Source organism: Hemiscyllium ocellatum, chromosome 42, assembly GCF_020745735.1.
Source record: "Hemiscyllium ocellatum isolate sHemOce1 chromosome 42, sHemOce1.pat.X.cur, whole genome shotgun sequence".
Taxonomy (NCBI): Eukaryota; Metazoa; Chordata; class Chondrichthyes; order Orectolobiformes; family Hemiscylliidae; genus Hemiscyllium; species Hemiscyllium ocellatum.
The window spans coordinates 17,324,853-17,349,661 of NC_083442.1; the positions used below are offsets into that span (position 1 = coordinate 17,324,853).

General features: G+C 46.2%; 1 protein-coding gene across 1 annotated transcript in view; it reads right to left on the reverse strand.

Moving 5' to 3' along the window:
- Positions 1-21,070: 21,070 nt before the first annotated feature.
- The window catches only part of LOC132834829 (annexin A2-like), a 51,738-nt gene continuing 47,999 nt past the window's right edge, over positions 21,071-24,809 (reverse strand). The window contains exon 13 of the mRNA XM_060853894.1: positions 21,071-21,621. Coding sequence (XP_060709877.1) covers positions 21,562-21,621 — 60 coding nt within the window. The 3' untranslated portion in view covers positions 21,071-21,561. The remainder of the gene's footprint in view (positions 21,622-24,809) is intronic.

Genomic DNA, 24,809 nt, shown 5'->3' on the forward strand with positions numbered 1-24,809 from the left:
TACTGTGTAGGTAAGTGACAGACTGCGGTTACAGGGGACCTACTGTGTAGGTAAGTGACAGACTGCGGTTACGGGGGGGCCTACTGTGTGGGTAAGTGACAGACTGCGGTTACGGGGACCTACTGTGTAGGTAAGTGGCAGACTGTGGTTACGGGGGCCTACTGTGTAGGTAAGTGACAGACTGCGGTTACGGGGGGGCCTACTGTGTGGGTAAGTGACAGACTGCGGTTACGGGGGGGCCTACTGTGTGGGTAAGTGACAGACTGCGGTTAGGGGGACCTACTGTGTAGGTAAGTGACAGACTGCGGTTACGGGGGGGCCTACTGTGTGGGTAAGTGACAGACTGCGGTTAGGGGGACCTACTGTGTAGGTAAGTGACAGACTGTGGTTACGGGGGGACTACTGTGTAGGTAAGTGACAGACTGTGGTTACGGGGGCCCTACTGTGTGGGTAAGTGACAGACTGTGGTTACGGGGGCCCTACTGTGTAGGTAAGTGACAGACTGCGGTTACGGGGGGCCTACTGTGTGGTAAGTGACAGACTGCGGTTTCGGGGAGACCTACTGTGTGGGTAAGTGACAGACTGCGGTTACGGGGGGCCTACTGTGTAGGTAAGTGACAGACTGCGGTTACGGGGGGCTACTGTGTAGGTAAGTGACAGACCGCGGTTACAGGGGGCCTACTGTGTAGGTAAGTGACAGACTGCGGTTACGGGGGGGGCCTACTGTGTAGGTAAGTGACAGACTGCGGTTACGGGGGGCCTACTGTGTGGGTAAGGGGCAGACTGAGGTTACGGGGGGCCTACTGTGTAGGTAAGTGACAGACTGCGGTTACGGGGGGGGCCTACTGTGTAGGTAAGTGACAGACTGCGGTTACGGGGGGCCTACTGTGTGGGTAAGTGACAGACTGCGGTTACGGGGGGCCTACTGTGTGGGTAAGTGACAGACTGCGGTTACGGTGGGCCTACTGTGTAGGTAAGTGACAGACTGCGGTTACGGGGGGACCGACTGTGTAGGTAAGTGACAGACTGCGGTTACGGTGGGCCTACTGTGTAGGTAAGTGACAGACTGCGGTTACGGGGGGGGGCCTACTGTGTAGGTAAGTGACAGACTGCGGTTACGGGGGGGACATACTGTGTAGGTAAGTGGCAGACTGCGGTTACGGGGGGCCTACTGTGTGGGTAAGTGACAGACTGCGGTTACAGGGGGCCTACTGTGTAGGTAAGTGACAGACTGCGGTTACGGTGGGCCTACTGTGTAGGTAAGTGACAGACTGCGGTTACGGGGGGACCGACTGTGTAGGTAAGTGACAGACTGCGGTTACGGTGGGCCTACTGTGTAGGTAAGTGACAGACTGCGGTTACGGGGGGGGCCTACTGTGTAGGTAAGTGACAGACTGCGGTTACGGGGGGCCTACTGTGTGGGTAAGGGGCAGACTGCGGTTACGGGGGGCCTACTGTGTGGGTAAGTGACAGACTGCGGTTACGGGGGGCCTACCGTGTGGGTAAGTGACAGACTGCGGTTACGGGGGACATACTGTGTAGGTAAGTGGCAGACTGCGGTTACGGGGGGCCTAATGTGTGGGTAAGTGACAGACTGCGGTTACAGGGGGCCTACTGTGTAGGTAAGTGACAGACTGCGGTTACGGGGGGGCCTACTGTGTAGGTAAGTGACAGACTGCGGTTACGGTGTGCCTACTGTGTAGGTAAGTGGCAGACTGCGGTTACAGGGGGCCTCCTGTGTAGGTAAGTGACAGACTGCGGTTACGGGGGGGGCCTACTGTGTAGTTAAGTGACAGACTGCGGTTACGGTGTGCCTACTGTGTAGGTAAGTGGCAGACTGCGGTTACAGGGGGCCTCCTGTGTAGGTAAGTGACAGACTGCGGTTACAGGGGGGCCTACTGTGTAGGTAAGTGACAGACTGCGGTTACGGGGGGCTACTGTGTGGGTAAGTGACAGACTGCGGTTACGGGGGGCTACTGTGTAGGTAAGTGGCAGACTGCGGTTACGGGGGGGCCTACTGTGTAGGTAAGTGGCAGACTGCGGTTACAGGGGGCCTACTGTGTAGGTAAGTGACAGACTGCGGTTACGGGGGTGCCTACTGTGTAGGTAAGTGACAGACTGCGGTTACGGGGGGCTACTGTGTAGGTAAGTGACAGACTGCGGTTACGGGGGGCTACTGTGTGGGTAAGTGACAGACTGCAGTTACGGGTGGCTACTGTGTGGGTAAGTGGCAGTTAGCAAATATTACCCATGATGACAGGATTATCCCAACCAGACAATAGGGGGCAGCAGATGGAAGACTCTAGTTACATTTACTGCAGCTTTCTCCTGAATTTGTCAGGGGTTTCTTGTCAGATTTTGTTTCCACATTTAGTCACTTATTCCGCAAAAGACAAATTGTTACAGAAGCACTCAAATGATAAGACATAATCAGCAGAAGATAAGCGCCAATAAATTCACCAGACAATCCACAACTGTCACCTAGGAGAGTTGCAATTCACAGGAGTCATTTCATTCAAGTACTTGTTAAATCCTTGCTGCAATACAGAGTGAAATGAGATTTCAGTAACTCATAGCCTGCAGATCCATCGCTCAATGATCTGATGCTTAGATGGAGAATGGCAATTAATGCTGAGCAGATTGAGAGGAGGCCTGGTCACATCTCTTTCGCTTCAGATGAGAGGAACATTAGCAAACGGCCACTCAGAGACACTCAAAGGATCCTGTCCCCAGTTGATCAGAAGCTGATTCCAGGTGAAAGCTCAGGCTATCCAATTTGTATCGTTCCCATTAGCAGCTCCAGTGAAGTGCTGCAGGGCTGCTGTCTCAGGCTGCACCAGACTGCTCATAAACCCGGGGTGTGTTTGACCCCGAGGTGAATTTCCAGTCACAGATCAGCTCCGACACTACAATGTATTTCTCCCTCCGTAACACGTCCTGACTTTACCCCTTCCTCAGCACATTAGCGGCTGAGTCTTTTTTTTTAGAATTGATTAGATTCCCTACAGTATGGAAACAGGCCCTTCGGCCTAACCAGTCCACACCGACCCTCCGAAGAGTAAACCCCCCCCTCCAGACCCATTCCCCAACCCAGTATTTATCACTGACTAATGCGGCTAACACTATGGGCAATTTAGCACGGCCAATTCACCCTAACCTGCACATCTTTGGACTGTGGGAGGAAACCCATGCAGACATTGTGCAAACTCCACACAGACAGTCACCCTAAGTCAGAATTGAACCCAGGTCCCTGGCTCTGTGAGGCAGCAGTGCTAACCACTGAGCCACCGGGCTGCCCCTTGGTCAATTTTTTTTTGTTATAGAGTCTTAGACCCTTCGGTTCAACCAGTCCATGCCAACCATTTTCCTAAACTCTATTAGTCCCACCTGCCTGTGTTTAGCCCATAACCTACCAAACCTTTCCTATCCATGCACCTATCCAAATGTCATTTAAATGTTGTAAATATACCTGCTTCTGTCACTTCCTCTCGAAATTCATTTCACACACTCTCTCTGTGTAAAAATATTGCCCTCGTGTCTTTTTTAAATCTTTCTCTTCTCACCTTAAAAAACAGCCCCCCTAGTTTTAAACTCCCCCACTCTAAGAATGGGAAAAGACCCTTGTTATTCACCTTATCTATTCCCCTCATGATTTTATAAACCTCTATAAGGTCACCCCTCAACCTCCTACGCTCCAGTGAAGTAAGACCCAGCCTATCCAGCCTCTCCTTATAAGTCAAACCCTCCATTCCTGGCAACATCCTGGTAAATCTTTTCTGAACTGTCTCCAATGTAATAATATCCTCCCGAGAGCAGGATGATAATAACCAAACACTGTACACCAGAAAATGCCTTGCCAGCATCCTGTACAACCTCAACATGATGTCCCAACTCCTATACTCAAAGGTCTGAGCAATGAAGGCTAGCATGCTAAACGTCTTATTCACCACCCTGTCTATCAGTGATGCAAATTTCGAAGAATTATGAACCTGAAACCATAAGTCTCTCTTTTCTACAACATTACCCAGGGCCCTTCCATTAATTGCATAAGTCCTGCCCTTGTGTGTAATACCAAATGCAAGTCCTTGCATTTATCAAAATTAAACCCTATCTGCCACTCCTCAGTTCATTGATCAAGATCCCTTTGTAATCTTTGATAACCTGCTTCACTATCCACTGTACCACCAAGTTTACCTGCAGACTTGACTATCCCAGGGCAATTATGGCCACCTCCATTTTGCCCATTTCTAAAATTAAGCTCATCCAAAATGCCTACTAGAATAGATTACTCAGTGTGGAAACAGGCCCTTCGGCCCAACAAGTCCACACCGACCCGCCACCCACCCATACCCCTACACCTAAAACTACGGGCAATTTAGCATGGTCAATTCACCTGCACATCTTTGGACTGTGGGAGGAAACCGGAGCACCCGGAGAAAACCCACACAGACACGGGGAGAATGTGCAAACTCCACACAGTCAGTTGCCTGCGTTGGGAATTGAACCCAGGTTCCTGGTGCTGTGAGGCAGCAGTGCTAACCACTGTGCCACCGTGCCGCCCACCAGCTGCTATCCTAACAAGCACCAAGCACCATCTTTCTTGGATTGAAGAGGGGAAGGTGATGCAGAACATAGAACATAGAACATTCCAGCGCAGTACAGGCCCTTTGACCCTAATACTGCACCGACCTGTGAAACCAATCTGAAGCCCATCCAACCTATACTATTCCATTATTATCCATCTATTTATCCAAGGACCATTTAACTGCCGGTAAAATTGACAGGTCTACTACTGTTGCAGGCAGGGCATTCCCTGCCCCTACTACTCTCTGAGTAAAGAATCTACCTCTGACATCTGTCCTATATCTATCACCCCTCAATTGAAAGCTATGTCCCCTTGTGCTAGCCATCACCATCTGAGGAAAAAGACTCTCATTTTCCACCCTATCTAATCCTCTAATCATCTTGTATGTCTCTATTAAGTCACCTCTTAACCCTCTTCTCTCTAACAAAAACAGCCTCAAGTCCCTCAGTCTTTCCTCATAAGAACTTCCCTCCAACCAGGCAACATCCCAGTAAATCTCCTCTGGACCCTTTCCATCTCTTCGAGTTGAGGAAGGTTTGAACAGATTGACCAATGCTCACTGGAGTTTCAAGGAACATGAGGTGATCTTACTGACAGACACAAAATCCTGAGGAGATTTGAGAGCACAGATATTGAGAGGATGTTTTTCCTTGTGTGCTCGACCAGAACGAGGGGACTCAGCTTAAAAATATTTCAGATGAAGATGAGGAGGAATGCTTTCTCTCGCAGAATTGCGAGTCTGGGGAACTGTCAGATAGAGATGGAAACAGGGTAACTGAGTAATTTAAAGGCACTGTTGCTCAGTGATTAGCACTGCTGCCTCACAGCACTAGGGACCCAGGTTCGATTCCTGCTCCCGCCACCGATTCCTGATACGGTCTCCTCTACTTTGGGGGCAACGGACGCCTTCTCACAGAGCGCTTCAGGGAACATCTCTGGGACACCCCCACTGCCACGTGGTTGTTATTTCAACTCCCCCTCCCACTATGCCGAGGACATGCAGGTCCTGGGCCTCCTCCACCGTCATTCCCTCACCAGCCTATGCCTGGAGGAAGAACGCCTCATCTTCCGCCTTGGGACCCTTTAACCACATGGCATCAACGTGGACTTCACCAGTTTCCTCATTTCCCCTCCCCTCACTTTACTCCAGTTCCAACCTTCCAGCTCAGCACCATCCTCATGATCTGTCCATCTTCCTTCCCACCCATTCACTCCACCCTTCACTCCAACCTATCACCTTTACCCCCACCTCCATCCACCTATTGCATTCTCAGCTACCTTCTTCCTAGTCCCACCCCACCCCCCTCCCATTTATCTCTCCACCCCCGAGGCTCCGAGCCTCATTCCTAATGTCCTAATGAAGGGCTTTTGCCCGAAACGTCGATTTTCCTGCTCCTCGGATGCTGCCTGACCTGCTGAGCTTTTCCAGCACCACACTAATCTTGACTCTAATCTCCAGTATCTGCAGTACCCACTTCCGCCTCGATTCCCGCCTCAGGCAACTGTTTGTGTGGAGTTTGCACGTTCTCCCCGTGTCTGCGTGGGTTTCCTCTGGGTGCTCCGGTTTCCTCCCACATTCCAAAGCTGTGCAGGTTAGGGTGGATTGACCATGCTAAATTGCCTGTAGTGTCCAGGGATATGCAGCTAGGTGGGAAATGCAGGGTTATGTCGATAGGGTGCGGTAGCGATCTTGGTGGAATGCTCTTCTGAGCATCAGTGTGGACCTGATGGGATGAATGGCCTGCTTCCACCCTGTAAGGATTCTATGATGCAGAGTTAGATTCTTGAACACCAGGGACGATCAAGATGATGGAGTTGATACTAGCCATGAATTTATTGAATGGTTGAGTAAGTTGGAATGGCTCCTTCCCCGAATTTATATGTCCCCTGTCTTTTACTGACCTCCACTGGCTCCCTACTAAGGATTGCCTCAATTTCAAAATGCTCAACCTTCTTTCAAATCTTGTCCCCCTGTCTCTGTAGTCACCTCCAGGCCCACAATACAGGAACATCGCGTTAGCTGAAGGCCATTTATCCTTTCAAAGCTATTCAATCACTTTAGGAGACTATGAGCTGTGTTCAAATTATACATGATCTCTGTCCCCTCAATGCCTACTTCCCTCAGTTCAGGATTACATCTGGAACTGACCTTGCAAGAATTGCCCATTGTGGAAATGAAGTCAAAATTCTTGTGACTCTTTGAGGTCTAAATTATAGAATCCCTATAGTTAGCAATTTGTGAGAAGATTTGTAGCTCAGGTTGATGATAAGTATAGTGTGGAAGCAGTCCATTTGGTCCATCTAGTCCACACTGACCTTCCAAAGAGTATCCCACCCAGATCCACCCCCTAGCCTATCCCTGTAACCCTGCCTTCCCATGGCTAACCCACCTGGACTGCACATCCCTGAACACTGCAGGCAATTTAGCATGGCCAATCCACCCAACCTGCACATCTTTGGACTGTTGTATATGGGATTGAAAGAGTTAATATTGAAAAGCCATAGGCTCCACTATGATGACATTAGTTAGGCTTATGGGGAGAATGATTTAAGATCAGAGAGAATTTTGGAATTCTGCATTCAATTCTGATTTCCCTGGTATAGGAAAGATGTTGCTAAATTTGAGCGGGTTCAGAAAGGATTTGCAAAGGCGCTGCCAAGGTTGGAGGGTTTGAGCTAAAGGGAGAGGCTGGGGCTGTTTTCCCTAGAGCATCGGAGGGTGAGGGGTGACCTTATAGAGGTTTATAAAATCATGAGGGGCATGGATAGGATAAATAAACCCTTGGGGTGGGGGAGTCCAGAACTAGAGGGCATAGGTTTAGGGTGAGAGGGGAGAGATTTTAAATGGATCTAAGGGGTAACTTATTCACGCAGAGGGTGGTGCGTGTATGGAATGAACTGCCAGAGGAAGTGGCAGAGGCTGGTACAATTATAACATTTAAAAGGCATCTGGATGGGTATATGAATAGGAAGGGTTTGGAGGGATATGGGCGAAGTGCTGGTAAATGGGACTAGATTAATTTAGGATATCTGAGGGGATGGAGGGTCTGTTTCTGCGCTGCATTCTCTATGACTCTGAAAATGAGACTGAACATCTCTGTAACAATGTCTATTATTTCAATGTAACCTGCAACTAATTGCTAACATGCACTCGAGATATTCTTAGCTATAAGAGACTCTTCTAGTTAGCCCAGAATGTGGTTTGCCTTGAGCACACAAAACGATGCACATCCTGCGGTTTCCCACCTTTAAAATAGCTGAAGCAGGAGCCTCCATCCTGAGCAGTTTTCATACATTGTATTGTGGCTGCATTGCCTGAAGAGTCATAGAGATGTACAGCATGGAAACAGACCCTTCGGTCCAAATCGTCCATGCCGACCAGGTATCCCAACCCAATCTATTCCCACCTGCCAGCACTTGGTCCATATCCCTCCAAACCCTTCCAATTCATATACCCTTCCAGATGCCTTTTAAATGCTGTAATTGTACCAGACTCCACCAGTTCCTCTGGCAGCTCATTCCATACACCCTCTGCATGAAAAAGCTGCCTGTTCGATCCCTTTTAAATCTTTCCCCTCTCACCCTAAGCTTATCCTCTCTAGTTCTGGACTCCCCCACCCCAGGGAAAAGACCTTGTCTATTTACCCTATCCATGCCCCTCATGATTTTATAAACCTCTATAAGGTCACCCTTCAGCCTCTGACGCTCCAGAGAAAACAGCCCCAGCCTGTTCAACCTTTTCCTGTAGCTCAAATCCTCCAATCCTGGCAGCATCTTTGCAAATCTTTTCTGAACCCTTTCAAGTTTCACAACTTGTGTGGGCGGCACGGTGGCACAGTGGTTAGCACTGTTGCCTCACAGCACTCGAGACCTGAGTTCAATTCCCGCCTCAGGTGACTGCCTGTGTGGAGTTTGCACATTCTCCCCGTGTCTGTGTGGGTTTCCTCCGGGTGCTCCGGTTTCCTCCCACAGTCCAAAAAATGTGCAGGTTAGGTGAATTGGCCATGCTAAATTGCCCGTAGTGTTAGTGCATGGGTAAATGTAGGGAATGGTGGGTCGGTGTGGACTTGTTGGGCCGAAGGGCCTGTTTCCACACTGTAAGTAATCTAATCTAATCTTAAAAAAAATCCTTCCAATAAGAAGACCAAACTTGCACACAATATTCCAAAAGTGTTCGAACCAGTGTTCTGTTCAGCCACAACATGACCTCCCAACGCCAATACTCAATGCTCTGACCAATAAAGAAAAGCATACCAGATGTGTTTCATAACTTCATTCCCAAAAGATCTGGCTCTAATTTTTACACTGTGTCTTCTAATCTCCGAGACTCCTAAGCTGGCAGAGATATTTTCTAACCACCAGAGCAATTTCTCTCATACCATGAATTCTTCCTTTGTATTAACCTCAAATCTTCTCAGTCCCGGGGAATACACCCCAGGCTTGTACATTCTCAACCTGCAATGTAACCGTTGGAGTTGTGGGATAATTCAGGTGAATTAATGTTGCTCTCCTTCCAAAGAAGTGAGATCCAGAACTGCCCAAAGTGACTCCGGGTACGGTCTAACTGGGGCATTGTATAGCTGCAGCAACTCCCCGATGTATTCTGTCATCTTCACAGAAGCCTTTCATGAGTATCTTTCGTGATTTTCTGTAATCTGTGATATGTTATATGACAAACTGGTTCGTTGGAGCAGAGGGGATTGAGAAAGAACATGATTGAGATGGATCAGGAATATGGATAGAGGAAGAATATTTTCCCCCCTTGATAGACTGTTCAGGACAGATGCAGAAACAATATAATTCTGGACATATCCCTGGCCCCACTCCCATGCACTATTTTAATCACTGCTTTACAGGAATTAATATTCTCTGAGAGATCTGCAGTTCAAAAATAAGCCCTTCAGACCATTGAGTCTGTGCATGTTAAAAACAAATGTCTAATTACTCTAATCCCATTTTCCACTACTTGGCCCATAGCCTTGGAATTGCAAGTGCACATTTAAATCGTACTTCAGCATGATGAGGGTTTCTGCCTCTCCCACCATTACAAGCAATGAGTTCCAGATTCCCACCACCCATTGGGTGATTAAACTTTCCCTCACATCTTCTCCAAAGCTCCTACCCCTTTCCTTAAATTTATGTCCCTCTGATCATTGATCCCTCTATCAAGATTAAAAATTCCTTCCTGTCCACTCTACCCATGACCCTCATAACTTTATCCATCTCAGTCACATCCCCTCTCAATCCTCCCTGCTCCGAGGATAATGATCCCAGTCTGTCCAATCTGCCTGCAGGCAGCCCATTCCGCACAGGCACCACCCTTTGCATGAAAACGTTGCCCCTTAGGTCCCTTTTATATCTTTCCAGCCCAGGCAACATCCTGGTAAATCTCCTCTGTACCCTCTCCAGTGTTATCACATCCCCCCAATAATGTGAATTCCAGAGCTACACACAGTACACACATCAGATTCATCAGACCTTTATCCTACCATGTCAGCTTTGTCTGATCAACATTTACTCATCTTTATACTCGTCAACCTAGGAGCACATCCACTGTTTCTAGGTTTTCACCATTTAGGAAGAATCCCGTCCCTAAGTTCAACATTCACAACCTCACACTTACCAACACTGAAATGTATGTCTCACAGTTTTGCCCACTCACTTCAACCATCACTAATGCTTTGAAAAGTTATAGTTATCTACACAGTTCACAGCACCAGCTATCTTTGTCTAATCAGCAGATGCAGACATATGGCTTTCTATCCCATTACCTAAAGTGATTAGTAAATGCAGTGAATGCGAGAAAGTGAGGACTGCAGATCAGAATCGAAGAGTGTGGTGCTGGAAAGGCCCAGCCGGTCAGGCAGCAACCGAGGAACTGGAGAGTCGACGTTTCGAGCGTAAGCTCTTCATCAGGAATGCAGTCAATGGTTGCGTGCCCAATACAGACCTTTGTGGGACATCACAGATCACATCAGTGCCACGTAGAGCACCAGTCCATTGTCCATATGTACTGGCTCCAGCTGATTTTGCAATGAGGTCGATCATTTATCTTCAAACTTTATCTTTAGTTGGTCATGAGGAACTGAGTCAAATGCCTCCTGTAAGCCCATTCGAATATTCAACCTGATTCACCAAGTGTTCACCATTTGGTGCTGCCTCTATTTGATCAGCTGAGAATGTACAATGTGCTCAATCCTTACTACAGAGACTGCCCCAATCCCCCGAACCCAGTGGCCCTATCTTAGGAAAAGGTGGAAACCTCTCCCACTGTGTATATTGATATTGACTGATATGTACCTCCTTGATTCTGCACTCCTGTCAATAATCTCCCCATGCTCGAGAGTGTGGTGCTGGTAAAGCACAGCAGGAGGGGCATAAGCCCTTCATCAGGGATGAGAAGTCTTGCCTGAAACATTGATTCTCCTGCTCCTCGGATGCTGCCTGTCCAGCTGTGTTTTTCCAGCACCACACTCTTCAACTCTGATCTCCAGCATCTGCAGTCCTCACTTTCTCCTAATAAGCTATCAATCCTTGTTTTGCAATTTCCATTGGATCCCCAGAATGGAATTTAATGTCCGTTCCTCCCTCTGATCCTGCGTTTCTAAAATTCTCACTCTCCCCCACCAGAGGAAATAACTCATCTCCATCTACCCTGTCAAACCTAATTAAAATCTTGATTAGATCATGCCTTAATCTCTGTTCTTGAAGGAGTACAGACCTAGTCTGTAACCCTTTGCCCCAAGATCATGCACGGTTGAAAAGTGTGGCGCTGGAAAAGCACAGCAGGTCAGGCAGCATCCGAGGAGCAGGAGCGTCGACATTTCAGGCATAAGCCCTTCATCAACAATCCTCATTTTCTCCCAGTATCACTCACGTGAATTGACTCTGCATTTTAAAACATTATTTATTTGTGGGAGTTGGGTGTCACTGCCTATCCAGCATTGATAGCCCATCCCTAGTTGCCCCTTGAGAAGGTGGTGGTGAGCTGCCTTCTTGAGTCACTGCAGTCCACTTGCTGTGGGTTGACCCACAATGCCATTAGGGAGGGAATTCCAGGATTTTGACCCCATGACTGTAAAGGAATGGCAGTATATTTCCAAGTCAGGATGGTGAGTGGCTTGGAGGGGAACTTGCAGGGCATGGTGTTTCCAAGTACCTGCTGCTCTAGATGGAAGTGGTCGTGGGTTTTGGAAGGTGATGTCTGAGGATCTTTGGTGAAATTCTGCGGTGCATCTTGTAGATAGTACACACTGCTGCTGCTGAGCTTCAGTGGTGGAGGGATTGAGCCAATATGTTCTTTGTAGCTAAGAGTGCCTGGAATGAATAGAGTTAATCCAGATGGGGTCTGACCAAAGCTTTATATCACTGTAATATAAAACCCTCCCATCATCACTTCCTTACTTTTTTGTAAATATCAGGGATGACTTAGGTATCAGTCCCAGTTTGATGTCAAGTGGTTGCAGATCCAAGTTGCACTCCATAACTTGAACACAAAGCTCAGAGCTCCCTTTCCACAATACCATTTTGAAAATAGACTGGGGAACTAGTGTCCCAGTTAACACTTCCCCATCCATCAATAACACAAAAAACAGATTATTTCATTGTTATTGCTGTTAGTGGGAGCTCTCTGTGCATAGTTCATGATTTATTTATTATCACATATATCTGTGAAGTTACAGTGTAGCCACAATCTGGCACCATTTTAAGTTACAAAAAGAAGTTACTTTAATAAGAGTTCATCTTCTGTTCAAATTTGGCACTAAGCTCGGCTCCAGGGCTTCTACAAGGTGTTCCGATTCTCAAGGCGACCCCGCTTTAGGAACAGCAACGACAATGCTAATGCCCCCGGAGACCCCGGCTCTGCTTCTGCAGACATCTCGCCAAAGCGATCAAGCGTCCAGGCTTTGGGCCTACTACCACCAGAATTCCTGTATCTGAGCACCGCCACCACCAAGAGTCCAGGCTTCAGGTCTACCATCTCAAAAGTTCCCTCTCTGGGCACTGTCACTGCCAAGAGGCCAGGCTTTGAACCTCCTACCGCCAGAATTCCCTTCTTTGGCACCACCACCGCCAAGAGTCCAGGCTTCAGGTCTACCATCACAGAAGTTCCCTCTCTGGGCACTGCCACTGCCAAGAGGCCAGGCTTTGAACCTCCTACCTCCAGAATTCCCTTCTTTGGCACCACCACTGACAAGAGTCCAGGCTTCAGGTCTGCTACTGCCGGGATTCCTTTCTTTGGCACCACCATGGCCTAGAGTGCAGGCTTTGGGCCTACAAATTCCAGTATTCTCCTCTTCAGGCATCGCCACAGCCAAGGTTTCGGGCCTACTCCCACCAGGATTCCCTTCTTGGGCACCACCACTGCCCAGAGTGCAGGCTTCAGGCCCACTACCTCCAGAATTCCCCTCCCTGGGCACTGCCGCAGCAAAAGTCTGGCTTCAGGCCTATCACTGCCAGAAGTCCAGGCACTGCCACCATGAGTTTGGCTGTAGTGCTCTTTGTACCCACAACAATGACTACACTTCAAAACTATACCATTGGCCATAAAGTCCTTTGAAGAATCGTCTAATCAGAAAAGGCTCACTCTAAATGCAAATCCTTTTCTTAAAAAAGCAATTTCATTTGCAGAATCCTGAAATCCTGTCACCTCTTAAATGAAACACATGTTTTCCTCCAATATAGAGTTTTGTTCAGTTTGTCATAATATACTCCATCTGATAGTTGTAAAGACTGTCTCTTTTTGCCCTAGTGTTGTTTAACATTGTGGACTGAAATGAGAGAACTGTTTTAAGCCAATGTTGTGTGTCTCACTAACTTGGTTGAGTTTTTTTGAAGACGTGATAAAGAAGATAGATGAAGGCAGAGCAGTGGATGATGTGCACATGCACTTCAGTGAGGTGCTCGACAAGAGTCCTCATGTTAGACTGGTTATAAAGGGTAGATCACATGGGTTTCAGGGTGAGTTAGCCATTTGGATACAGAACTGGCTTGAAGGTAGAAGACAGAGCGTAGTGGTGCAGGGTTGTTTTTCAGCCTGGAGGCCTCTGACTAGTGGAGTGCCACAAGGATTGATGCTGGGTCCACTGCTTTATGTCATTTACATAAATGATTTGGATGTGAATATGGGAGGTATAGTTAGTAAGTTTGCAAGTGATACCAAAATTGGTGGTGTAGTGGACAGCGAAGAAGGTTATCTCAGAGTACAACGGGACCTTGATCAGATGGGCCAAGGAATGACAGATGGAGTTTAATTTAGGTAAATGTGGTGTTGCATTTTGGTAAGCCAAATTAGGGCAGGACTTATACAGTTATTGATAAGTCCTGGAGAGTGTTCCCAAACAAAGAGACTTTGGGGTGCAGGTGCAAAGTCCCTTGAAAGTGAAGTCACAGGTAGATGGGGTGGTGAAGAAAGCAACAAAAAAGAAATTGCTGGAAAAGCTCAGCAGGTCTGGCAGCATCCGTGAAGAGAAATCGTTTTGGGTCCAGTGACCCTTCCTCAAAAGAAGATGTTTGGAATGTTTGCCTTTATTAGTCAGTGCATTGCATATAGGAGTTGACATGTCATGTTGAGGCTGTACAGGACATTGGTGAGGCCATTTTTAAAATATCATGTTCAGTTCTGGTATCCCTGCTGTAGGAAAAGTGCTGTTAAACTTGAAGGGGTACAGAAAAGATTGACCAGAATGTTGCCAATGTTCGAGGGTTTGAGCTACAGGGAGAGGCTGATTAGGCTGGGGCGGTTTTTCCTGGAGCTGAGGGGTGACCTTGTAGAGGTTTATAAAATCAACATGGATAGGGTGAATATTCAAGGTTTGTTCCCCGGGATGGAGGCATCCAAAACAAGAGGGCGTAAGTTGAAAGTGAGAGGGTACCCAAGGTTTTCATGTCGACGATGGTGCATCTGTAGAATGAGCCGCCAGAGGAAGTGGTATAAGATGGTACAATTACATTTAAAAGGCATTTGGATGGATACATGAACATACTTGTTCAAGAAAGGAAATAGGGACAATCCTGGGAATTACAGACCAGACAGTCTTACATCTGTGATTGGCAAATTATTGGACAGGATTCTGAGAAACAGGATATCTGATTACTTGGAAAACCATAGTTAGGTTAGAGATAGTCAGCCTGGCTTTGTAAATTCTTTGAGGATGTGACAAAACACATTGATAAAGGTAGAATAGTGGATGTGGTATGTGTATATTTTAGCAAGGTGTTTGAGAAAGTTCCTCATGGTAGGCAATAGACAATAGACAATAGGTGCAGGAGTAGGCCATTCTGCCCTTCGAGCCTGCACCACCATTCAATATGATCATGGTTGATCATCCTTAATTAGTATCCTGTTCCTGCCTTATCTCCATAACCCTTGATTCCACTATCCTTGAGAACTCTATCCAAATCTTTCTTAAATGAATCCAGAGACTGGGCCTCCACTGCCCTCTGGGGCAGAGCATTCCACACAGCCACCACTCTCTGGGTGAAGAAGCTTCTCTTCATCTCTGTCCTAAATGGTCTACCCCGTATTTTTAAGCTGTGTCCTCTGGTTCGGGACTCGCCCATCAGCGGAAACATGTTTCCTGCCTCCAGAGTATTAATCCTTTAATAATCTTATACGTCTCAATCAGATCCCCTCTCAGTCTTCTAAACTCAAGGGTATACAAGCCCAGTCGCTCCAGTCTTTCAGTGTAAGGTAGTCCCGCCATTCCAGGAATTGACCTCATGAATCTACGCTGCACTCCCTCAATAGCCAGAATGTCCTTCCTCAAATTTGGAGACCAGAACTGCACACAATACTCCAGGTGTGGTCTCACCAGGGCCCTGTACAGCTGCAGAAGAACCTCTTTGCTTCTATACTCAATCCCTCTTGTTATGAAGGACAGCATGCTATTAGCCTTCTTCACTACCTGCTGTACCTGCATGCTTGCCTTCATTGACTGGTGTACAAGAACACCCAGATCTTTCTGTACTGCCCCTTTACCTAAATTGATTCCATTGAGGTAGTAATCTGCCTTCCTGTTCTTGCCATCAAAGTGGATAACCATACATTTATCCACATTAAACTGCATCTACCATGTATCTGACCACTGACCTAACCTGTCCAGGTCACCCTGTAATCTCCTAACATCCTCCTCACACTTCACCCTGCCACCCAGCTTTGTATCATCAGCAAATTTACTAATGTTATTACTAATACCATCTTCTATATCATTAACATATATTGTAAAAAGCTGCGGTCCCAGCACTGATCCCTGCAGTACCCCACTGGTCACCACCTGCCATTCTGAAATGGAGCTGTTTATCACTACTCTTTGTTTCCTGTCAGCCAACCAACTTTCAATCCAAGTTAGTACTTTGCCCCCAATACCATGCGCCCTAATTTTGCTCACTAACCTCCTATGTGGGACTTTATCAGAAGCTTTCTGAAAGTCCAGGTATACTACATCTACTGGATCTCCCTCGTCCATCTTCAGAGATACATCCTCAAAAAATTCCAGAAGATTAGTCAAGCATGATTTCCCCTTCATAAATCCATGCTGACTCTGACCTATCCTGTTACTACTATCCAGATGTGTCGTAATTTCATCCTTTATAACAGACTCCAGCATCTTTCCCACCACTGAGGTCAGACTAACTGGTCTATAATTTCCTGCTTTCTCTCTCCCTCCTTTCTTAAAAAGTGGTACAACATTAGCCACCCTCCAATCCGCAGGAACTGATCCCGAATCTATCGAACTCTGGAAAATAATCACCAACGCATCCACAGTTTCTCGAGCCACCTCCTTCAGTACCCTGGGATGTAGACCATCAGGCCCCGGGGACATATCAACCTTCAGACCTAACAGTCTCTCCAACACCAATTCCTAGCAAATATAAATTTCCTTCAGTTCAGGTCCTTCAGCCACTGTTACCTCTGGGAGATTGCTTGTGTCTTCCCCAGTGAACACAGATCTGAAGTACCAATTCAATTCTTCTGCCATTTCTTTGTTCCCTGTAATATATTCCCCTGTTTCTGTCTTCAAGTGCCCAATTTTAGTCTTAACCATTATTTTGCCTTTCACATACCTAAAAAAGCTTTTACTGTCCTCCTTTATATTTTTGGCCAGTTTACCTTCGCACCTCATTTTTTCTCTGCATATTTCCTTCTTAGTAATCCTCTGTTGTTCTTTAAAAGCTTCCCAGTCCTCCCGTTTTCCCACTTATCTTTGCTACGTTATACTTTTTCTCTTTTAACTTTATATGTTTCTTAACTTCCCTCATCAGCCATGACCACCCCTGCCTCCTCCTAGGATCTTTCTTCCTATTGGAATGAACTGATCCTGCATCGTCTGCATTATACACAGAAATATCTGCCATTGTTCCTCCACTGTCATCCCTGCTAAGGTATTGAACCTTGGCCAGCTCCTCCCTCATAGCTCCATTGTTCCCTTTATTCAACAGAAATATTGTCACTTCCGATTATACCCTCTCCCTCTCAAATTGCAGATTGAAGCTTATTGTATTATGGTCACTACTTCCCAATGGCTCCTTCACTTCGAGGTCCCTGATCAATTCTGGTTCGTTGCACAATACCAGATCCAGAATTGCCTTCTCCCTGGTAGGCTCCAGCACCAGCTGTTCTAAGAATCTGTCTCGGAGGCACTCCACAAAGTCTCTTTCTTGAGGTCCAATACCATTCAGTACCATCAGAAAGTAAGGAGGCATGGGATACTGGGAAACCTGTCTCAGAGAAAGTGAGGCCTGCAGATGATGGAGATCTGTCTGTTAGATACAGAATTGGCTGGCCCATAGAAGACAGAGGGTGGTAGTAGATGGAAATTATTTAGCCTGGAGCTCGGTGACCAGTGGTGTTCCACAGGGATTGGTTCTTGGACCTCTGCTCTAAATGACTTGGATGAGGAAGTGGAAGAGTGGATTAATAAAGTTTGCTGATGACATGAAGGTTGGAGTTGTGGATAATGTGGAGGGCTGTTGTAGATGACAACAGGACATTGACAGGATGCAGAGCTGGGCTAGTAAGTGGCTAACAGTGTTCAACCTGGAAAAGTGTGAGGTGATTCATTTTGGAAAATCAAATTTGAATGTAGAATACAGGGTTAAAGACAGGATTCTTGGCATTGTGGAGGAACAGAGGGATATTGGGGTCCGTGTCCATAGATCCCTCAAAGTTGCCACCCAAGTTGATTGGGTTGTTAAGAAGGCATATGGTTTTCACTAGAGGGGCATTGCTTTTAAGAGATACGAGGTTATGCAGCAGCTGTATAAAGCCCGGGTTGGACCACATTTGGAGTAGAGAGGAACCTTAATTATCCGAATGAGATGGGTGGGCACTATTTTGTTCTGATAATTGATTATTCGAATAATCCATTTTAGCTTAATCAGGGGAAGCCATACTGATCTAACACTGTGCTCGAATGGAGAATTTCTTTAAGTCTATAATTTTAATGAGCCTGCCATTTAAATAAACTAATCCTTCAATCTGTAAATTACAGGTTAAAATGAGAAGAACCAAACCCTTACCATGAAATCCCAGCATTAAACAAGGGCTGGAACAGCTTCTATGATCGTAAGACCACTTACAGTATCAGTTTTGGGGAACTCGGTGGAGTGATAGTGAGGTGGAAGCCCCCCCCACCCCTCGCCCATGTGTTTACGTTCTCGGCCTTTTTTTAAAAATGGTCAGCCCAGTAAAGTTCTGGGAATGCTGTAAAACACTTACTATTGGAAAGGACTGTGTAACAATCCTTTCAGACAAAAAACATCCAGCCACTGATGCATGAGCTGCTTATGTTTCTTTGCTTTTGCCAGCATCATCTTCAGTCCAGATAAATCGAATACACTCACCTTTTTGATGTAATGTTTTTGCGGGACTTTGAAATCTTCTTCGGATAATCCGATATTCTGAAAATCGCTTTTCGGCTCCTCTGTATCGTGTACGGTTCAGGTCGCCTCATTATAGGAAGGATATGGAAGCTTTAGAGAGGGTGCAGAGGAGATTTACCAGGATGCTGTCTGGACTGGAGAGATTGCCTCATGAAGAATGGTTGAGGGAGCTAGGGATTTTCTCATTGAAGGAGAAAGTGAGGTCTGCAGATGCTGGAGATCAGAGCTGAAAATGTGTTGCTGGAAAAGCGCAGCAGGTCAGGCAGCATCCAAGGAACAGGGAATTCGACGTTTCGGGCATAAGCCCATCTTCAGGAATCATTTTCTCATTGAAGTGAAGAAGGATGAGAGGTGATTTGATAGAGGTGTACAAGATGCTGAGAGGCAGAGATAGAGTGGATGGCCAGAGACTTTCTCCCAGGGAAGAATGAGGGGGCATAACTTTAAGGTGATTGGAGGAAAATTTAGGGGAGATGTCACAGGCAGGTTCTTAACACAGAGAGTGCCAGCAGTGGGAGTAGAGTCAGATTCATTAGGCTCATTAAAGTGACTCTTGGATAGGTACATGGTAAATGGATGATAGTAAAATGAAGGGTATGTAGGTTAGTATGATCTTAGATAAGACAAAAGGTTAGCACAACATTGAGGGCCGAAGGGCCTGTACTCTGCTCTACTATTCTATATTCTACATTCTATGACGGGGAAGGATTTAGAGGGATATGGGCCAAGTGCTGGCAAATGGGACTAGATTAGGTTAGGATATCTGGTCAGCATGGACAAATTGGACAGAACAGTCTGTGTCTATGCTGTATATCTCAATTACTGTAAGATTGCTGTATATAAAGTCTGGTTGAAGATTTGTAGCTCGGGTGTCCGTTGTTGTGGTTCTGTTCGCCGAGCTGGAAGTTTTTGCTGCAAACGTTTCGTTCCCTGGCCAGGGAACAAAACGTTTGCAGCAAAAACTTCCAGCTCGGCGAACAGAACCACAACATTGCTGTATATTTTGAAAAGCAAGTAACCCAGTGCTCATGGCAAGCATTGTATATAAAGTGGTTTGAACAAGCAGTAATTGAAGTGTTTGCAGCATATTTGGTTTGTGTACAGAATATGCTGATTGGTTCATGGACCACAGACCAGTTATCAGCGGCAAAAGTTCTCTGCCTGCCAACAACTATGTGATTGGTTCTCAGGTGATGGAACAGTTTGGGCCTGGGTTTGTTGCTAAGAAATCGGTGGACTGTGTTCATTCGATACCCGTTCTTTTTGAATACACTGTATTCAAGTAGATAACCAAACAAGCAGACAAAACACGCCCAGAAACCCGAGCCACTTTCCCTTACATCAAAGGCATCTCCAAAATGGCTGCCAGACTACTCAGACCCCTTGGCATCATGGTAGCCCACAAACCCACCAACACACAAAAACAGCAGCTAATGAATTTGAAAGACCCTATACAGACAAGCAAAACAAACATAAATTTAGCAAATGCCTTGCAAGAAGTGTAAAAACAATACATTGGACAAACAGGCAGAAAACTAGTCACCAGGATACATGACATCAACTAGCCACAAAAAGACATGACCCACTTTCACTAGTATGCTTACATACGGATGAGGAAATATACCACTTCGACTGGGACAATACATCCACTCTAGGACAAACCAAACAGGGACAAGCACGAGAATTCCTAGAAGCATGGCATTCCAACTAGAACTCTATCAACAAACAAATCAATTTGGACACCATCTACCACCCTCTCAGAAAAAGAACAGGAAATGACATCACCAACATGGGAAATGTCATCACCAACCCAAGGAAACCTAAATACATAAATAGGAAGCAGGACAGACCACTAGCGCATCACCGGAGGCTCGATGATGATATTACCTTGCATGGTGACAAAATGTCCAGCTCAGTGAGCAACCTTACATCCAGAAAAGCTTAAATACACGGACCAATGGATTCAGGAACAGCTTCTTCTCCGAGATTATCAGACTTCTGAAAGGACCTCTCAAATTTTAAATTTAATGATGACCTTGCTATTTGTGCACCTTCTCTGCAGCATAACATTGTATTCCTCGCTCTGTTCAATTACCATAATGCACTTTGTATGGCATGATCTGCCAGTACTGCACACAAAACAAAACTTTTCACTGTACCTAGGTGCATACAACAAGAATAATTCAAACCAAATCAAAATCAAAGACATCCTTGCATTCACCTACAAAGTGGACCGATCCCCTGTCTACAAGAAAACATTCTGCTGCACCATTACCAACTTGGAAGAAATTCTTGCCACATCCTGCCTTCAACCAACTGGGCACCAACTTTCTAGAGTCCAAGAATATCCCCAAAACGGGAAAGTGCATTTCAATGCAGTGATGTCGCATCATAATGAGGATGTTGATGCAAATAGCCCTCTCAACCTGTTGGAAAATGGATCTCTTTACTCCTCACCGTTCTCCCCATGCAATTCCCCCACCCTTCTCATTGTTTAATGTCTGGGAAGATGCTGTGCATCGTGTCTGATATTCAACAGTTTTATTTCTCTCCTGTGTAACGTGCAATAAATTCAAAATGTTCGTCATTTCAGAAACTGTGTTACAGTAATAATCCAATTTCTTTATTTTGTATAAAAAGACATTACGGCTTGATAGCAAAATGCATTTCCAGACTAAGTACTGCACTACATGCAACACCTTATGTATGTGCCTGAAAACACTTCATCCTGCAAATCTCCTGCGTTGAGCTATGAGTGAACAAACTGTGCCAGTTCAAACTTTGGATCCTTTTGATCTCAAACCTCAAAACAGCATGCAGTGGTTCTGAGTTGAGATGTAGCTCAAGTTCAAAGCTTTATTTCCAGTTAACAACAGGTAAAATATTTGCAGTTTTTCAAAGATTGACTGATTTACGGTAGAGAATTTTTCAAGCACAAACTTTTTACAGTTAACTATTGTAATACTTGACTTTTACACAGAGTGAGGAAGGTTAAGTGGTTTAATCCGACAGGGTCCCCTCACAGCTTTATGGAGCAATTCTTTGACTTAAGAGTAGGTACGGAATTGGAATTCCTGTCTGAGATGACGCCTCTAATCATCACCTCTGCACAGAGCCAGTAGGACTCGTTGGTAATCACCTTTTGTAGAAGCCTAAAACAGAAAGGTATAAGCACAGGTTAGACACAGCTTTGGACGTGGACAAGTATTTCTGAATAGGAGAAGCTGGAATCTGAAATAGAGTCATAGAGTCTTAGAGATGTACAGCACGGAAACAGACCCTTCGGCCCAACCCATCCATGCCAACCAAATATCCCAACCCAATCTAGTCCCATCTGCCAGCACCCGGCCCATATCCCTCCAAACCCTTCCTATTCATATACCCATCCAGATGCCTTTTAAATGTTGCAATTGTACCAACCTCCACCACTTCCTCTGGCAGCTCATTCCATACATGTACCACTCTCTGTGTGAAAAAGTTGCCCCTTAGGTCTCTTTTGTATCTTTCCCCTCTCACCCTAAACCTATGCCCTCTAGTTCTGGACTCCCTCACCCCAAGAAAAAGATCTGGAAAGCACTTAACAGCTTTATCAGACTCAGTATGAAGTTTGAAAATGTGTTGCTGGAAAAGCACAGCAGGTCAGGCAGCATCCAAGGAGCAGGAGAATCGACGTTTCGGGCATAAGCCCTTCATCAGGAACGATGAAGGGCTTATGCCCGAAACGTCGAATTTCCTGTTCCTTGGATGCTGCCTGACCTGCTGCGCTTTTCCAGCAACACATTTTCAGCTCTGATCTCCAGCATCTGCAGACCTCACTTTCTCCTCAGTATTAAGTTTAACAACTTTAAACCATAATTCTGGCCCATCTAATTTTTTTGCTTCTTTGAGTATGTTACTTCAGTCAGCAGGTACTGTTGGTCTTTTGTTTCACTCCCTCAGCTGTCACCCTTGCCCCTGGAAGAGCAATCCTTGTGTCGTTCAATCTCTCCTGTCTTAATGCAGATGTTCATTTTCATAGAACCAGACTGTGTTGAAGTTAGTCACTCAGCCCATTGAGTCCATACCATCTCTCCAAAGAGTATCCCATTCAGAACAATCCCCCACCCCACACACCCTCCCCACCCCAATACCTTATCACCTTGCATTTCTCATGGCTAACCCACCTAACCTGCACATCCTTGGAATGTGGGAGGGACCCGGAGGAAACCCACGCAGACATGGGGAGAATGTCCAACTCCACACAGTCACCTGAGGCTGGAATCGAACCTGCGTCCCTGGTGCTGTGAGGCTGCTGTGCTAACCACTGAGCCACCACTGCCACCCTTTTGCCCTGTCTCGCCCATCCCTTGTTTGGAACCAATTGTGGTGGCACGGTGGCTCAGTGGTTAGCACTGCTGCCTCACAGCACCAACGACCTGGGTTCGATTCCAGCCTCGAGCGACTCTCTGTGTGGAGTTTGCACGTTCTCCCCGTGTCTGCGTGGGTTTTCTCCGGGTGCTCTGGTTTCCTCCCACAAACCAAAGATGTGCAGGTCAGGTGAATTGACCATGCTAAATTGCCTGTAGTGTTCAGGGCTGTGTAGTTTAGGGGCATTAGTCAGGGGTAAATATAGAGTAATGTGGAATGGGTTTGGGTAGGTTACTCTTCAGAGGGTTGGTGTGGACGTATTGGGCTGAAGGGCCTGTTTCCACACCGTAGACATTCTATCCTATTAATCCCTAGCTTTTCCCTATTCTGATAAAGGGCAGTACACCTGAATCATTAAATCTATTTCTGTCTCCACTGAAGCTGCCTGACTTGATGAATATTTCCAGCAATTTTGTCCCAACTTTCAAATTTACTGCTCACAATGAATGAGCAGTTCAGCAATTTCTGCTTTTGCTCTGGACCTCCAGCATCCGCGGTTGTTTCGTGACTTGTTGGTGATGTCCTCATTGTCTTTGCCAAAGGATTATATTCACATGAGTTCAGAAGAATAAGGGGTTGGTTTGTTGGAAATGTATGGAATTCCAACAGGACTCAACAGGGTCAACACTGGAAGGGGGGGCTCCAGGGGCTGGGGAGCCCAGAATCAGGGGGTCACAGTCTCAGGATATGGAGCGGGCCATTTAGGAGTGAGATGGGGAGAAATGTCTTCGTCCAGAGGGTGGTGAGCCTCTGGAATTCTCTGCCACAGAAAGCAGTTGAGACCAAAATGTTTTCAAGGAGTTAGATATACTTCCCAGGGCCGAAAGAACTGAAGGGCGTGGGGGAAAGCAGGAGTTGGTTAAAACAAAAGGACTGTGAATGCTGAAGATCTGTAAGAGAAAGAGAAACTGCCGGAGAAACTCAGCAGGTCTGTGGAGAGGAAAACAAAAACTGAGTTAGCGTTTGGACCTTTCTTTAGAATTGAGTTGAATGGTCAGCTATGATCATACTGATGGGCCGAACCACCTCCTCCTTGCTCCTGTTTTCGATGTGTCTATGTTCAGAGAGAGGTTCATTCGTGTAACTGGTAAAACCTGTGACATTGTCCCAGCTTCCGTGCAGTTAGTTGAGTGGTTAGATACGCACGTTCACATGCCCTTGAGTACGAACATTCTGACCTGCAACTTCCCTGCTTTTTGAAAGACTTGTCAAAAGTAACAATAATCTTAAATCGAGGAGAATTATCTTTCAAAAATAACTTGCAGTTCAATATCACCACTGCGCGGGGGTTATTAAAACTGAATTCATGAAAAATATGGAATTTTCCTGGGAATCATGAAAACAGTACAGACAAAATGGTCTCCTGTTTGCAATTCCATGATGTGCAATGGCCCACTGAAGATACCGCCTTTTATATGCACTGCTGGCAAGGCAGTGATTTGCAACAGACAACACACTGTCCAGTCTGGGCTACGAGAAAGGGAGGACTGCAGATGCTGGAGATCAGAGTAGAGAGAGAGAGAGGTGCTGGAAAAGCACAGCAGGTCAGGCAGCATCCGAGGAGCAGGAGAATCGACGTTTCCGGGCAAAAGCCTTTCATCAGGAACTGAAACGTCGACTCTCCTGCTCCTCAGAGGCTGCCTGACCTGCTGTGCTTTTCCAGCGCCACACTCTCAACTCTGTCCAGTATGGGAACCAGCCTTCAGTATAGATATTGCTCCTCCTCAGAGACGGGACACTGTCCAGTTATCAGATGAGAACCTTCTGTGATGAGATAGATTGAAGACCATTCTCCTTGGAAAGGCGATCTAATAGAGGTTTTCAAAATCACCGATAGAGCTGATAGGGAGAAGCTATTCCTGGTCATAAAAGAGAGAACGAGAGGGCTTAGATTTAAAGTGAATGAAGCAAGGGCTGTTAGAGAGAAATAAAA